The 16,246-nt window shown below is 54.3% G+C and overlaps 3 protein-coding genes across 3 annotated transcripts; all 3 read left to right on the forward strand.

Annotated features, from left to right (window-relative positions):
- Positions 1 to 760: 760 nt before the first annotated feature.
- On the forward strand, positions 761 to 2,737 carry SETTUDRAFT_164449 (uncharacterized protein). Its single transcript, XM_008030386.1, has 4 exons — positions 761 to 1,521; positions 1,619 to 1,688; positions 1,748 to 1,960; positions 2,014 to 2,737. The coding sequence occupies exons 1-4, from the start codon at positions 1,111 to 1,113 to the stop codon at positions 2,367 to 2,369; spliced, it is 1,050 nt and encodes a 349-aa protein (XP_008028577.1). The 5' UTR covers positions 761 to 1,110; the 3' UTR covers positions 2,370 to 2,737.
- Positions 2,738 to 3,823: 1,086 nt separating this feature from the next.
- SETTUDRAFT_155503 (uncharacterized protein) lies at positions 3,824 to 5,689 on the forward strand (the record flags this gene model as incomplete). Its single annotated transcript, XM_008030387.1, has 2 exons — positions 3,824 to 4,256; positions 4,317 to 5,689. 2 exons carry the CDS (start codon positions 3,824 to 3,826, stop codon positions 5,687 to 5,689), a joined length of 1,806 nt encoding a protein of 601 aa, XP_008028578.1.
- Positions 5,690 to 10,628: 4,939 nt separating this feature from the next.
- Positions 10,629 to 15,278, forward strand: SETTUDRAFT_21581 (uncharacterized protein; the record flags this gene model as incomplete). Its single annotated transcript, XM_008029845.1, has 4 exons — positions 10,629 to 11,100; positions 11,156 to 11,178; positions 11,236 to 14,799; positions 14,853 to 15,278. The coding sequence occupies 4 exons, from the start codon at positions 10,629 to 10,631 to the stop codon at positions 15,276 to 15,278; spliced, it is 4,485 nt and encodes a 1,494-aa protein (XP_008028036.1).
- Between the last annotated feature and the right edge of the window lie 968 nt (positions 15,279 to 16,246).

The raw sequence follows: 16,246 nt of genomic DNA on the forward strand, positions 1-16,246 counted from the left end.
TGTGTATGTATATATATTAGCCATGGCTCACCGTCGTTGCGGTGAAGACGACATGTGGCGGTATGGTGGGCCGAATGTGCTGTGTGTATGTAAGCCAGCTAGCCCATACAAGTAATGCGGCTGCGAGGGACAATAAGGGGCTTTGTCGGGCGCGGTAGGCCGAGGCCTCCGAGGCTATGCCGCTTTGGGACGTGCCACGCCCCCTCCCCCCAGGCTCTGCGCCAGCATCCGGCAGAGCTGGGCATCAGAATCATCATGGCATTGTGGGCACTTACGTGCGAGGCGCGTGAGGACAGGGATGGAGCATGGCATGGCACTTGGAGCGTGTTTCGAAACATTGGTAGGGCTCGCAGCCGACAAGCATGTGGCATGCGGCATGCGGCATGGCAGGGCGATGATGCCATCTCGCTCACTCTACCTGCACCTGCGTGTAAGGCTTGGCGGCAAGCAAGTCAGCAGCGAAGCCAAAGTGAAGGTGAAAGCAGCGAGTGCGAGTTGGCCAGCAGGACCATGGCCGTGCTTGGGGGTCAATCATGCAAAAAGGCCCCCCCTCCCCATGTGTGTAGGAGCAGACGAGCAATTCGGACGAGAGAGGCCAGCGGCTCGTTAGGCCAGATCTGCGCCAATGGGCGGACGACGCCAGCGGTCATTTCCGACCTCCTTTCCGGCCAGCGCTGCAGTAAAGAAAACTGTCGCCCGGCCCTGGCTTCTGGCACGTCTGCACTTGTTTTCTCTCTCTGCTCGTTGGGTGTGAGATTCGCTTCTTCACATCGTTCTCTTTGTCGCTCCTTTGCGCCCCCTCGCCTTGGTGTGTGTGTTCGTGTGTGTGTGTGTGTGTGTGTGTGTTCCCGTTGGGTTCCCATTACCTTTCCCTTCTCTCTCGCTGGTTGTTCCCTTGCGTACTTGGCTAGGCCGTCCCCCCCGATTCGATAGGGCGCAACTTATCCCAGAATCCACGCGACAACAACACAAATCCCCTCGCCCGATCCCACCGCTTCCGCCAGCTCCGTGCTTTATAAACTTGTCCTCTGCACGAATACGACGACGACAACGACGACGACCAACATCGACCCCCCAAATCGACAAACATAACACATCTCCCGCAAAAACATGGGTAACCCCGACTGGCTCCAGGCCGGCGCGCCGACGCTCGACCGCCCTTTTGGCGTGGCCCTGTGGCCCATTTTCGAAAAGGCGTTTGAGTCCATTGCGGGCTACAAGCCGCAGGACTTCCGCTTCGTGCAGGGCGAGACGCCGCTTTCGACCTTCAAGACGTGTGTCGTGACGCTCATGGCATACTACGTTGTAATTTTCGGCGGGCGCGAGCTCATGCGCAATCGCGAGCCCTTCAAGCTCAGCTTTCTGTTCAAGGTGCACAACTTCTACCTGACGGCCATTAGCGGGGCGCTGCTGCTGCTGTTCGCCGAGCAATTGATCCCCACGGTGGTTAGGAAGGGTCTTTTCTTCGCCATTTGCGACCACCAGGGTGGATGGACCGACAAGCTTGTCATTCTCTACTATGTACGTGTTCTCTTTTTTTTCTCTACCTTGTTGTATTTTTTTCGTGCTGCGTGTACACATGCACACCGACTGTCTGGCCGGGCTAACGTTTGCATAGCTCAACTACCTCACCAAGTTCCTCGAGCTGATTGACACTTGCTTCCTGTTCTTGAAGAAGAAGCCCCTGAGTATGTGCATTTAATAGCAGCCTATGTGGCGTCAAGCTAATGATTTGTTTTTTTTGCAGCTTTCCTCCACACCTACCACCATGGTGCGACGGCCCTGCTTTGCTACACGCAGCTCATCGGCCACACGCCCGTGTCATGGCCCGTGATTACGCTCAACTTGGCGGTCCACGTCGTCATGTACTGGTACTACTTCCAGAGCGCGCGAGGCATCCGCATCTGGTGGAAGAAGTACATTACGGTTGGACAAATCACGCAGTTTGTGCTTGACCTTGGTAAGGCGGCTCTCTACGGTACGCTAGGCGGCAATGGCTAACACGGGAACCAGGCTTCATCTACTTTGCGTCGTGGACCTACTTCACCAGCACCTACTGGCCACACCTCCCCAACATGGGCAAGTGTGCTGGCGAGGAATTTGCGGCCATCTCGGGCATCTGCATCATCACGTCGTACCTGTTCCTGTTCCTCGCCTTCTACTTTGCCACGTACAAGAAGCCGGTGCCCAAGGGCCGCCGCCGGGCTACCAGCGCATTGGTGGAGATGAAGGACGAGAAGGTGCCGACTGTTGGCGAGGCCCGCAGGCGCCTGTCGATTACGCGCGGCGCTGCCCTCAACGGCGTTGCGACGGGCACGTCGGCGAATGGTACGCCCAACGGACGGGCTACCCGCAGCCGCAAGGCATAAGCGACGGCGACCATGGTGGTGTCTGCCGAGGTGCGTCGCTTAGCCGGCAACGACGGTTGGGGCGGCGCAGCTTCGCACATGGACGTCTGGCAAAGAGGAGCCACCAGCGTGGCCGGGCTCCTGGGACTTTATTCTTGCTACGGTATGGCCGCAAGGGGCCAGCGGTTTTGATACTTGTTGTAATTGCTATGTTTGGGGCCGGACGGTTTGGTCGGGCCCCGTGTTACGATAAAAGCATGTAAGCGCATGGTTGGTCGGATTGCGTTACGACAACTCTGGTGTTGGTATGGGGCTTTGGCATGGGGCGGTCTGCGCACTCGTAGAAGAAGAAGACACTCGAACGAAACATAATGCATAATAGTCAGAAGGGTTCGCCATGTTCTGTTGTCCGTGTGCTTTGTTGTGAGCAGGCTCGGCAGGTCAAGTGCCGGGTGGTGGTGGTGGCGGTGGTGGTGGTGCGGCTATCGGAGGTTTGCAGGGCTGATGTGGGGAAGCTGGGTCAAATTGAGGTAATTTACACGTGCAAGCGCAGGTGGAGGGTGTGTGTGTGTGTGTGTGTGTGGATGGATCGAGTAAGACAGGCACAAGGCTGACCAACGGTGGATGGGCTGCGGGCCATGCCCATGTCGACCACGTCCCTATCGGCTCCGGCTGGTGGTTGAGCCGACGTGCATGGCATGGCATGGGTGGGTTCGTGAGATGCGGCGTGGTGGTGGAGGAGGAGGAACAGCCCAACGCCCGCGTCGACGCTGCAGAAGGCCATCAGCGCAAACGGCTGAACACGTATGTAGGCGTGGTGTGCATACTTACATGTAGACTGGGCTGGCTACGGGTGTTGATTCGCACGGGGCAGTGGGTGCCAAGCCAGGAAGGGTGGCGTGGACTGGTGGGTGGTGGGCGGTGGTGGTGGTGGATCGCCGGTGACATGTGATAGGACTGACATGTGAGATTCATGGCTTTTGTCGTGACCCCCAATTTGCTGCCGCCGGGCGTTCTTCGTCTGGCGTCTCCCCCATTGTCGCTCCCAGCTCCTCTCGATCCTTGGCCTCGTCCACACCGGCCATGCCCACTGCCCGCCGCTCACTACCACCACCGCCACCACCACCACCACCGCCTGCTGTCCGCCCTGCCATGCTGCCGCTGGCCTGACGCCTCGCCTCCCCTGACCGACATCACCGCCGCGCCCTCAATTTGCGCCCCGACGTCCGATTCCGCTCCCGCCAAGTGCCATTCCCTTTTCGAGCCCTTTGCCCCGGCCCCGTCCTGGACCATTGCCACGCCTTTGCCCGCCATAGCGCATCACGGCACCGCTCCCGCACGCCATCGCGAAAAATATCGCCTGCCCGTGGTTGGCGCATACAGCGAGCATACGTGGGGCACCCGTCGCCCGCATCACAAGCGCCGCACCCTTCAACCACGCCGACACCGACAACGCCGACAACGACAACTCCGCCATGGAACAAGAGCGCCCGCTCCAGCCTGCCCCGCCGCCTGCATACACGCAACACGAGCCCGAGTCGCTGCATCTGCCGTCGGTGCCCACGCATCTCCCCACGCACAACCACCACGACAATGCACGGCTTCCAGGCATCAAGTCGCTGCACCTGCCCGAGACCAAGGCTCGCCACACGCCGCACAACTCGATAGAATACAGCCCGCGCGCGCACTTTGAGGCGCCGCATTGGGGCGTGCTGCCCGCGCCCAACAGTGCGACCTTTCCCAGCGTGCCAGAGGGCTTCTCGCGCGAAGACATGGGAAGTCCCATGGACACGGCCAGCATACGCAGCGTGCCAGACGACACGACAAGCAGACGTGAAACGAGCGTCAGTATGGACGACCCGGATGTACGGTTGGCCGCTGAGGCGCTAAGTGGGCTGGGGAATCCAGGTACGCGGGGTGTGCTTATGACGCGAGTCGTGTATAGGACATGCTGACAAGAGACTACAGACTTTGTTCGCTCGCCAACAGCCCGATCTCTCACCCTGTCTGCCCGCTCGCCCACGGCTGAACCTCCGGAACCGCTGCTTTCTCTGATTACCTCAAACCACCCGTGGCTGGGCAGCTCCATCAATGGCTCCATATCAGCCTACAACACCACCAAGGGCTACACGCCGCGCCTGGTTCAGTACGGCGCAGAGCTGCTGGAGCGCAATATCGGGTCGCCCATGGTAAATACAGTCTCGTCTGTCGGCAGAAGGACGGGCATGGAAAAGAGCCTGCGCCGATATCTAGGCGAAGGACACCGCCGGCCTAGCGATCTCGAACAGGGCGACGGTGACGCTTCTCGAAGCAAGAGGCAGAGGATCGCGAGCCCTGCAGACGATGCCATGGATGTCGATGATGCACTTGCCGCAGCGTCACGGACAAGAGGCGGCTCCCAGTCTTCGTACACTGAATCACTGCCGGCCTACGACGACCAGCGATCTCCAAACTACGAAGAGGCGGTTGTATCAGGAGACGCGAATGCACAAAAGTCACCAGAGCAACGGTCCAACACGCCACAAGACCGTCGCGTCAACTGGTCGACACAGCTCATCATGACCACGTCTGGACTCGGTGTAGCACTCTCCGAGACATCACTCCGCTCGCTGAAGCTGTGTCTTGGGCTCCTCCGCAGCGCAACAACACACATTGACTCGGTCATGCGTGCGCTCAAGCTCGTCCTCGAAGAGTACGAGGCCGCCCTCCGCAACCAGAGGCAATCCACCAGCCAAGACGAAAAGGCCCAGCTCAACGGCAACATGGCGCAAATGGGGCTAGTCGACCACGACAAGGACGACCAAGTCCGCCGCATCGCCAACCGCATCAAGGCCCTCTCATCAGACATTTGGACCACGCTCCAATCCGTCGTCCAATCCGTCTCGCGCTACACGGGCGGCGCCCTCCCGCAAAACGCCCAAACCGTCGTCCGCACTCAACTCTTATCCGTGCCGCAGCGCTGGCAACTCGCCAGCAGAAACACCAGCCACGACAGCACGGGCGGCGACGAAGTCCGCGGCGCAAACCGCATGCTGGCGTTTGCCAAAGAGGGTCTCGACATGATGGGCCAGATTACCACCGTCGTTGATGGAACCGTGCAGAGTGCGGAGAGTTGGCTTGCGCGTATTGGAAGGAGACCGCCTCCTTCTTCGTCGTCGCAGTCACATTCACACCAATACCCACAGTCGCAGCTGGCGTTGGGACATGCCGAGACCAAGTCTAGAGTCCCTCTCCCCGGTGGTGCTGGTGCTGGTGCTGGTGCTGGTGCTGGTAGTGCTGGCAGTAATGTGCCGGATGAAAAATCAGAATTGGCACTTGAAGCCGGTTTGTTGAAGAGGTAGTTGTAGTGCTGTATTTTTTTGTTGTTGTTCGGCCATCTGTTGGGCATTTTGTCGTTGGTCGTTGTCCCATGTCGTTGTATGTGGACTCGTTCTTTTTTTTTTGGTGGTCCTGCAATTTACCCCCAGAAACTCGTCTGATGTATTGTCGTCGTCTTTTTTTTTCTACGTTCAGATATCAAAGGAGAAGAAGAAGAAGAAGAAGAAGAAAAAATGCCCATTCTGTTGCTCCACATGTTATCCCCTTGTCAATTTTTTTGGTGTTTTCTGTTGAAGGTGCGGCCTTGTTTGCTTGCATCGTCTTGTCTTGTCTTGACTCGTTGTAAAGCTGATACAGTACAAGAAGAGCAAGACGAGGGGAAAAGCAGGGAAGAAGAGTGCTGGGTTTTTTGGGCATGGTTCAAGAGGAAGAAGAGGAAGATGAAAGTACTTTGCTTATTTGCTTTCGCTCTGCTTTGCTTTGCTTAGTTTATCTACTCTCTCATGTACTTTTGCTATGTATCTATCTGCAAAGTGTATGTGTGTGAGAGAGAGAGAGAGCCTTGTTCTTGTTCTTGTTCTTGTTCTTGTCTGTTAAGTACCCAGTTTTTTTTTGGCCAGTTTGGCTTTTGCGGCTTTTTCTTTTGTGCGAGAAAGAAAGAACATGTTCATCCATGTACGTACGTATGTTGAGCGTTTTTTTTTGTTTTTGGAGAGGAGTGGTGGAGTAGTCAAGGTTCGGATGGAGGGAGGGGGAGGTTGGGAGGTACATGAATGAATGAACGAACGGGAGATGGCATGGAGTGGAGTGGAGTGGAGTGGAGTGGAGTGGATAGGATAAGGCTTAGCAAAATCATACCCAAATTCAACTTTTATTTTTTTTTGATATCTATCTGCAAGGGATATGTTTATATTGAGTGTGCATAGGCTGGATTTCCTTCTCTCTCCTTCTCTCTCCTTCTCTCTCTCCTTCTCTCTCTCCTTCTCTCTCTCCTTCTCTCTATGTATATTGTCAGCCCCCGCATCCAACTCCAGCACCTCTTAATATACATCACCAAATAGTCTTACCAGGTACAAAGTACATTAGTATCTATCCAAATTCTTACTATCCACAAATCTCAATCGTCGTAGCAAATACGCTAAACTATCTAAAAAAAAAACCAAAGCATTGCCATAGCGACTACAGGCAAGTGAGTGGTATACAATTGTTGGCTTGTTACGAATAAGTTGATATTACGATCAAGTTGATATTGCAGTACAGGAGAACTGGTATGAGAGTATATCAGAGTGTCGAACTTGATGCCTGATTTTTTTTTGGGTTTGAATATCCTTCGTCAAGCAGTGATATTTGGAGTGTGTAAGTAGAAGTGTTTTCTGGTTTTCTGAGGTGGGATTTGTTTTTTTTTGTTCTTGGGGTATGAATGTGTGGAGGGGTGGGGGGGAATGCTGCATCTGTTCCTGCATGTCTTCCTCTTCTTCTCTAGTACAAGTGTGACGAGTACTTGATTTCTGCCAGTCTACTTTGGATAAATACAAGCAAAATGCACAGAATGCTGATATATATTTTTTTTTCTTTCTCTGTTGTGTACATATTTCGGTCTTTTGTATTGTTAAGCGGGTTTGTTGTAAGCAGGTGGTATAGATTTCTTCTCCTCTTCTCCTCTCTACTTCTTTACTCCCCTACTTTCTCTCCCCCCCCCCCTTTGTATATTCCCAATGCAGCACCCACCACAGAATCAGCTATGCATTACCACAGTATTCCCCACACCCACCTAGCATATTCCAGCCTTGTACCTGATGAAGCATAGCATAGCACTTTAATAGAGGAACATGTACTTGGCTAGAGACGGGAGGTTACCACCAGACTAGCACCTGTATTATACTGTAGTCTACTACTTATTGCTGCTGTCTTGGGTCGTGCATTGTGCCATTATATAGCATATCATAGAAACCACTTGCTCCAATTATTCTCCCACCACTCCTCTATAATGCCGTCGTCGTTGGTATATTAGTGGTGAAAATAGTAGTAGTATGAAGAGAATCCGTAGTACTCTTATGGTAGACGTCATAAATACCATGCAAAACACGTACTGCTGCTGCGTGGTGGAAGTAGTTGGACGAGTAGTAGCAAGACGAGTAGTAGTAAGAGTAAGAGTAGGACTAGGCTTAGGATTCAGAGTAGAAAGCGACTAAACCAAACAAAGCAAAGTAGATGTGCGGCAAGGACATGGGTGAGGGGGAGGTTGCTGGAAAGGGTCGGGTGCACGGTGCACGTGATGGAGCGAGTATGCATGCATGCATGGATGTATGTGGTAAGGGGCCCGATCAAGATGGTTGATGGAGATTAGCGAGGAAGAGGGACCGGTTAATTCATTGTCAGTGTAACAGTGTCTGGATGAAGAATTTTGGAGATTGATATTCTTTCTTCGACAGTCATGCATGGATGGGTGAATGCAAGCATCTTGTATTTTCATTTTTCTTGCATGTGTGAAATCTGTTTTCTTGTATAGATTTGTGGGTTGGTCACTTTGTAGATTACGTCAGCGCCCAAGTTGCATACATTGCCCACGTCTAGGTTTTGGACGAAAGTGAAACCATTTCTTAGGAAGTGATGAACAGAAATGCACGGACAAAGACGGATATTTTTTCAACATGTGGTTGAGGCACGTGCGAGCACATGACCTGGCGTCAGAGAGTCGCGTCGCGCTGTGGGTGTTATAGTTTGTACATGGGGGGATACAATGTGCTGACTTGCAGCAGCAGCGGAAGCGATGGGTTGGCATTAGGTGTCCAGTCATCTGGGGTAGAAACTCTCAGCAGCGCTAGCCAGGGGATCTTTGAAGTTGGCACATGGATAGAAAAGACCAAACGAGCCATTCTGTCGACATCGTATGATGTGATGGCGAAGATGAAGTAGATCATCTTGTGTTGTGTGCTTCGGTGCCTCGGGCGCGTTTCAAAATGTACCGTGCAACATGTTGAGCACAGTGGTAAAACAAATCAACCGATAAAATGAATATGTGGTGTCGGATTATACCAAAAAAGTGGATAGAGGGTGGTTCAGACCGATGACTTTTGACAGACGCTGTCCGAGGAAAGCGTGGCGGGTGCGGACGAATGCCGGAGGGCGATGGCGGCTGGAAGTGGTTAGCGCGTTTCACGATTCGGGTATCAGGTTTGGATGCGCGCTGGCATGGGTGATGAGTTGCAGGATGAGGTGGAAATAACGGCGTTAAGCACGGGCGGAAGGAGAAACACGAGCGACAGGACGCAGACGGGGGGGGGGGGTAGCTTGTCCTGGCGACAAGGCTAGCGGCGGTTAGCTGGTGGATGTTTGTTTTTCCGCGGCATGCTTATGTCAGTGGCTGACGGGGCGGCGCACGACCAGAAGAGGAAAGCGGTGGTGGCGGCGCTGCTTCTGACACCAGCGGCCATGGCGAGAAGAAAGGGGGGCATGTACTTGGACTTGTATGCGTGTGTGCCGAAGCACTGGGCACCGAAGAATAAGCAGAAGCAGGGAAAGGGCGCAGCACCAATAGTCGCGGATGATTCTAGAATGGGTCAGGATGAGTCGACAGAAGTGGAGCGGGCGTGCTCGACCCGGCTGGGCTGCCGATAAACGCGCTCCCGCTGCTCGTCCGTACATGCACAGGGATGGCCGCCCGTGCCCTCCCCCGGACCAGCACCGCGCACCAACCGCGTTATGCTGTCCGTCGAGCGCTCAGGAGCCTATAAACATATGGGCGCGGGCTCGGGGTAATGCTGCGTCTTATGTGCTGCTGCTGCTGCTGCTGCCGCCGCCCCAAACCTTGTTGCCGCGGGCGACGACGATGCAGCAGACCCGAGACAAGACAGGCCAGCTGCCGCGGCACATGTGCGTATATACCAGTAGCAGTAAGTCGTAGAGTAAAGTACTATAGGGTGCCTCTCCACATGCTGATTGCGAGTCGAGCGGGGCGCGCGACTGCCCACAACTGGCCAGAACATGAGTCATAGGCCAAGACGCTGAACTCGGCGCGCTGACAAACCCGTGAATGCAAGGCCATGCACATGCACGGCAGTGGATTGGGTGGAGCCCCGTCAGCTAAGCGGTGCGCCACAAAACATCAGCCTTAGCGGAAGCAGGCCGCCTCAACCCCGACCCCATCCACCACCACCACCACCGACCACCGACCAACGACTACGACGAACCCACCCACCCACCCACACGCGCGCACATCCACGCCCACCATCGCCGCCACCGTCACAGCTGCCAGACGTAGTAGCACACCTGCTGCCATGGCCGTGAGCACAGTCACGGCCGGCCTGCACCATGCATGCCCGAGGCATCCCACATGGATGCCGCACACCGGTGCCGGCAGTCGCCCTCGACGGCCTGCCGCCATGGCGCACACTGGGCATGACGTCTAGATATTCGGCCCATTGAAACTCGTTTGGCCGCACTTGTTGTCTCCAACCCCAACCATGCTTTCTCAACCGTTTGCGCCATCCCAACCCTAGCGCTCAGGCACGCGCCGCCCGCTTTAGTCATTATGAGTGCATCACAGACACGGCCGCGGCCGCCTCACCCCGTGTCAACGTCGCCTGCTAGTAGTAGTCGTATCCTAGTATGTCGTCGTGCCTATCCACCCTACTCGGCCTTGACTCTCCAATGCCCCGACGCCTAGCTGCCCCACTGCCCGTCTCCTGTCCTTCTTATCTCCGGCCCTGACATTTCTTTTCTTCTTTTCATTAGCCTTGTCGCGACCGCCTTCCCACCCCGCCGCTAGGCTGCCCGTTGCGTTTTGTTTGGTGCTGCGTTCTTTTTTTTTTTTTTTTTGGTTTTGGCCATTGTCTGCCCGGCCTGCTGCTTTCTTTAAATTCTCCCTCTGCACTGGCCCGTCGTTCCCTCTCTCTGCCTGCACACAGCTTCGCGACCCTTTGATCAACCACCAGGGCGCGCGCCCACTACCGCCCGCCTGCCATGGACAACGCCGGCCTACAAAACACGCACGCTCGCGAGCACACCGAGGGCGCCACCTTCGAGCCCATCCACCCCAATCGCAACCAGCATGCACACGACAACGCCAGTATGAGGACAGCCTCGATTGGCGGCGAGAGCACCGCGCGCAACTCGCCCAAGCCACAGGAAACCGAAAACCCCTACGGCGTCGACGTCCAGCGTGCCGAGTCGGATTTCGCCCAACTCTCCAAAGAGCTTTCCCGCGCCAGCAACCTCTCGCGCCGCCTGAGTCGCGTCCAGAGCAGGCAAAGCCGCAAGGACAAGACTGCCCCTGCCGATGTCGAGAAGGTGGCTGCAGAGGGCTCCGACACCTCGGACGAGCCCTTTGACCTCGAAGCAACATTGCGCGGTTCTCGCAACGAAGAAGAGGCGGCTGGAATCAAGTCGAAGCGCATCGGCGTCATGTGGGATGGTCTCACCGTCAGCGGTATTGGTATGGCTCCACCCTGCATACCATCTACATGACATGAGCGCTAACTCCCACGCAGGTGGTGTCAAGAATTACGTAAAGGTAAGCCATTTGGTTTGGGACATGCACGTCCGTCGTCGCAGCTAACATGGAGTCCAGACATTTCCCGATGCATTTGTATCCTTTTTCAATGTGGTTGAAACGGCCGCCAGCCTGCTGGGCCTGGGCAAGAAGGGCACCGAGTTCGACATCCTCAAGGATTTCAAGGGTGTCGTAAAGCCCGGTGAGATGGTCCTGGTTCTCGGAAAGCCAGGCAGTGGTTGCACCACCTTCCTCAAGGTCATCAGCAACCAGCGATACGGATACACAAAGATAGATGGAGACGTCTTGTACGGCCCATTCGACGCCGACCTCTTTGCCAAGAGGTATCGTGGCGAGGCCGTCTACTGCGAGGAAGACGAGAACCACCATCCCACTCTGACCGTTGGCCAAACGCTCGACTTTGCACTCGAGACAAAGGCGCCTGGCAAGCGGCCCGCCGGCCTTTCGCGAAAGGACTTCAAGGAAAAGATCATCAACACCATGCTCAAGATGTTCAACATTGAGCACACGCGAAACACCATTGTCGGCAACCCCTTTGTCCGTGGTGTTAGTGGAGGCGAGAGGAAACGTGTTTCCATTGCTGAGACCATGATCACGGGAGCTTCTTTGATGAGCTGGGACAACAGCACAAGAGGTTTGGATGCTTCCACGGCCGTCGACTATGCCCGTTCGCTCAGAGTCCTCACAAACATCTACAAGACAACCACATTTGTGTCGCTGTACCAGGCCTCGGAGAACATTTACAAGTGCTTTGACAAGGTCATGGTCATTGACAGCGGACGCCAGGTCTACTTTGGACCTGCCCAGGAAGCCCGTGCTTACTTTGAAGGCCTCGGCTTCCTTGAGAAGCCTCGCCAAACCACGCCCGACTACCTTACAGGCTGCACAGACGCCTTTGAGCGCGAGTTCAAGGCGGGCCGGAGCGAAAACGACGTCCCCTCGACGCCCGATGCCCTCGCCGAGGCCTTCAACAAGTCCGAGACGGCCGCCAGACTTGACGCCGAGATGACTGCCTACAAGGCCCAGATGGCCCAAGAGAAGCACGTCTACGAAGAGTTTCAAATCGCCGTCAAGGAGAGCAAGCGACACGCGCCCCAGAAGTCGGTCTACTCGATCCCCTTTTATCTCCAGGTGTGGGCTCTGGCACAGCGCCAGTTCTTGCTCAAGTGGCAGGACAAGTTTGCTCTGGCTGTCTCATGGATTACCTCTCTCTCCATCGCCATCATCATCGGTACCGTCTGGCTTGATCTTCCCCGTACTTCGGCAGGCGCCTTCACACGTGGAGGTGTCCTCTTCATCGCTCTGCTCTTCAACGCTTTCCAGGCCTTCTCTGAACTCGGATCTACCATGATGGGACGGCCCATTGTTAACAAGCACCGCGCCTTTACCTTCCACCGCCCCTCGGCCCTTTGGATAGCTCAGATTGGTGTCGATCTTTTGTTTGCCTCGGTGCAGATCTTGGTCTTCTCCATCATTGTCTACTTCATGACCAACCTGGTCCGGGATGCTGGAGCCTTCTTCATCTTTGTCCTGATCATCATCACTGCCTACCTGGGCATGACGCTCTTCTTCCGAACAGTCGGCTGTCTTTGTCCCGATTTTGATGTTGCTATTCGTCTGGCCGCCACCATCATCACCCTCTTCGTGCTGACGTCCGGTTATCTCATCCAGTGGCAATCCGAACAAGTCTGGCTTCGGTGGATTTTCTACATCAACGCCCTGGGTCTCGGCTTCTCGGCCATGATGATGAACGAGTTCCGTCACCTCGACTTGACGTGTGTTGGCAGCTCAATCATTCCGTCGGGCGCAGGATACAACAATCTCAATGCTGAAGTCTGCACCCTGCCTGGCAGCAAGGCCGGATCCAGAATCATCAAGGGTATTGATTACGTCAAGACGTCGTTTTCGTGGGACTCGGGTGATCTCTGGATGCACTTTGGTATCATGGTTGCGCTCATTGTTCTCTTTCTCCTTGCCAATGCATTCCTGGGTGAGTTTGTCAAGTGGGGCGCAGGCGGTCGCACAGTCACCTTTTTCGTCAAGGAGGACAAGGAGCTCGCAGAGCTCAATACCAAACTGCAGGAGAAGCGTAGCAGGCGCACCCGTGGAGACGCCAACAAAGATGAGGGTTCCGAACTCAACATTGAGTCCAAGTCGGTCCTCACGTGGGAAGATCTCTGCTACGATGTTCCAATCCCCGGCGGTGAGCTGCGTCTGCTCAAGCACATTTACGGATACGTCAAGCCTGGCCAACTGACTGCCCTCATGGGAGCCTCGGGTGCCGGCAAGACGACGCTTCTTGATGTGCTTGCCAACCGCAAGAATATTGGTGTCATTTCTGGCGACAAGCTGGTTGATGGTAAAGCACCTGGCATCGCCTTCCAGCGTGGAACTGCCTATGCTGAACAACTCGACGTCCACGAGCCCGCCGCCACTGTACGGGAAGCACTCCGCTTCTCCGCCGATCTCCGTCAGCCATTCGAAACGCCCCAGGCCGAAAAGTATGCGTACGTCGAGGAGGTTATTGCTTTGTTGGAAATGGAGGACATTGCCGACGCCATCATCGGAGACCCGGAGAGTGGTCTGGCGGTTGAGCAGCGCAAGCGTGTGACCATTGGCGTTGAGCTTGCTGCCAAGCCCGAGCTGCTTCTCTTCCTGGACGAGCCTACCTCTGGTCTCGACTCTCAGAGCGCCTTCAACATTGTTCGCTTCCTCCGCAAGCTGGCTGCTGCCGGCCAGGCTATTCTGTGCACCATTCACCAGCCCAACTCTGCACTGTTTGAGAATTTCGACCGTCTCCTGCTCCTCCAGCGAGGTGGCCGATGTGTCTACTTTGGCGACATTGGCAAAGACGCTCACGCTCTCCTCGACTACTTCCACCGCCACGGCGCCGACTGTCCTCCTGCTGCTAACCCCGCAGAATGGATGCTGGATGCTGTTGGCGCGGGCTCTGCACCTCGTATCGGTGACCGCGACTGGGCTGATATTTGGGACGACTCTGAAGAATTCGCAGAGGTCAAGCGACACATTGCCGAGGTCAAGCAGGAGCGTCTTGCTGCTGTCGGTAGCGCTGAACCCGTGGACCAGAAGGAGTATGCCACTCCCCTCTCGTACCAGATCAAGAAGGTTGTCCACCGCCAGAACCTCTCCTTCTGGCGTACCCCCAACTACGGCTTCACTCGTCTGTTCAACCACGTCATCATTGCTCTGCTTACAGGTCTCATGTACCTTCAGCTCGACAACTCCCGGTCATCTCTGCAGTACCGCATCTTCATCATCTTCCAGGTTACTGTCCTTCCGGCTCTCATTCTCGCCCAAGTCGAGCCAAAGTACGCCATACAGCGCACCATTTCTTTCCGTGAGCAAATTTCAAAGGCCTACAAGACGTTCCCATTCGCCTTGTCCATGGTCATAGCAGAGATGCCATACAGCATCTTGTGCGCCGTCTTCTTCTTCATCCCGCTCTACTACATTCCTGGGCTCAACTCGGCAAGCTCGCGTGCCGGATACCAGTTCTTCATGATCTTGATTACCGAGATTTTCTCGGTTACCTTGGCTCAAGCCATTGCTGCCCTGACACCCGACCCGTTCCTCGCCTCCTACGTCAACCCCTTCATCATCGTGAGTAGATTTCCCCACACATCTCATGACTTGCTTACTGACCATGGTACCAGATCATCTTCTCCCTCTTCTGCGGTGTCACCATCCCCAAGCCCTCCATTCCCAAGTTCTGGCGTGTCTGGCTATACGAGCTTAACCCCTTTACACGCTTGATTGGTGGTATGGTTGTTACTGAACTCCACGGACGATCTGTCGAGTGCACCTCTGCCGAGTTCAACACTTTCCAGGCTCCCCAGGGCCAGACGTGCGGCTCTTACATGAGCGACTTCTTCGCAAGCGGTGCACCTGGCTACATCCGCGACAACGCCTCTAGTGTATGCGAGTACTGCGCATACAAGATCGGAGACCAATTTTACAACCCGCTCGGCTACAGCTTCGACAACCGATGGAGAGATCTCGGCATCTTTATTGTTTACATTGCCAGTAACCTCATCATCCTCTTTATGGCCGCAAAATATCTCAACTTCAACCGACGATGAGCGAATGTTTATTGTGTCCTATATAAAGGTCGAGATACGATTGTGTTTTTTTTTGTACACGACAGTAATGTGCATGACGCATTCTGTTGCAGTTAATGTTTTTTTTTTGCTTTTTTTGCCTTTTTTTGCGATCTTCGCGGCAATGTCTTTTTCAACACAAAAGTCATTTAATGTTGCATTTGCAAGCATCTAAGAAGTTATAGTACATGGAAAGACATGGGGAAAGACGGATACCACATCTGACTCTAGATGGACGCATGTTCCACTGGGTGTGTAGTCTTTGTTTTTGGGTATTTGATACTAGAGATTTGTTGTTGTTTTTTGCTGCGCCACCAGCGCATGACGCATAAGTATAGCGTAGCGTAGTATAACATTGTTAATCATCGTTCTTGATTTGGTGTCCTCTATTATCCTGTGTGGATTGAATCAATGCATGACTATCATTCTTGATCCACACCCTCAGTGACTCAATCGTCTCACTCGCCTTTTAATTTTTTTTGTTCGCCCACACTTGTGTGTATATGTCTCACACACACACACACATCTGCTGCCTCCTCGGCATCCTGGACTCATGTTCCACCTCGTCTCCTACTCCCATCATTATCTTTCTTCATAAACACAACTATGAATAACGAGGCGGTGAGTAAATCAGTGAGTGAGACAGTATGGACATGTTCAAGACAACGGGACATACTGACCTACCCGTTATGTGTGTGTGTGTGTATGCTGCTTTGTTTTTCTAGTTTCTTGTTTCCTTGTTTCTGTACTTGTCTTGGTTGCGTGCATCATGTAATACATATATATATATATATATATGTATGTATATATGTATATATGTATGACATACACCTCACTATAGTATTAACCCTTTTTAATCTGCGATTCGCGCAAACGAGGGATACAGCATACATACAGTATACTTTGATCTATTTCCTCTTTTCCCTTTTTTAACCTTTAACCTTTCACCT

The sequence above is a fragment of the Exserohilum turcica genome (assembly GCF_000359705.1).
Source record: "Exserohilum turcica Et28A unplaced genomic scaffold SETTUscaffold_4, whole genome shotgun sequence".
Lineage (NCBI taxonomy): Eukaryota > Fungi > Ascomycota > Dothideomycetes > Pleosporales > Pleosporaceae > Exserohilum > Exserohilum turcicum.

Coding starts and splice junctions, on each gene's coding strand:
- SETTUDRAFT_164449 (XM_008030386.1), top strand. CDS start 1,111: ATGGGTAACCCCGACTGGCTCCAGGCCGGCGCGCCGACGCTCGACCGC. Junction 1,689..1,747: donor CTTGAAGAAGAAGCCCCTGA/GTATGTGCATTT, acceptor TTTTTTTTGCAG/CTTTCCTCCACACCTACCAC. Junction 1,961..2,013: donor GCAGTTTGTGCTTGACCTTG/GTAAGGCGGCTC, acceptor CACGGGAACCAG/GCTTCATCTACTTTGCGTCG.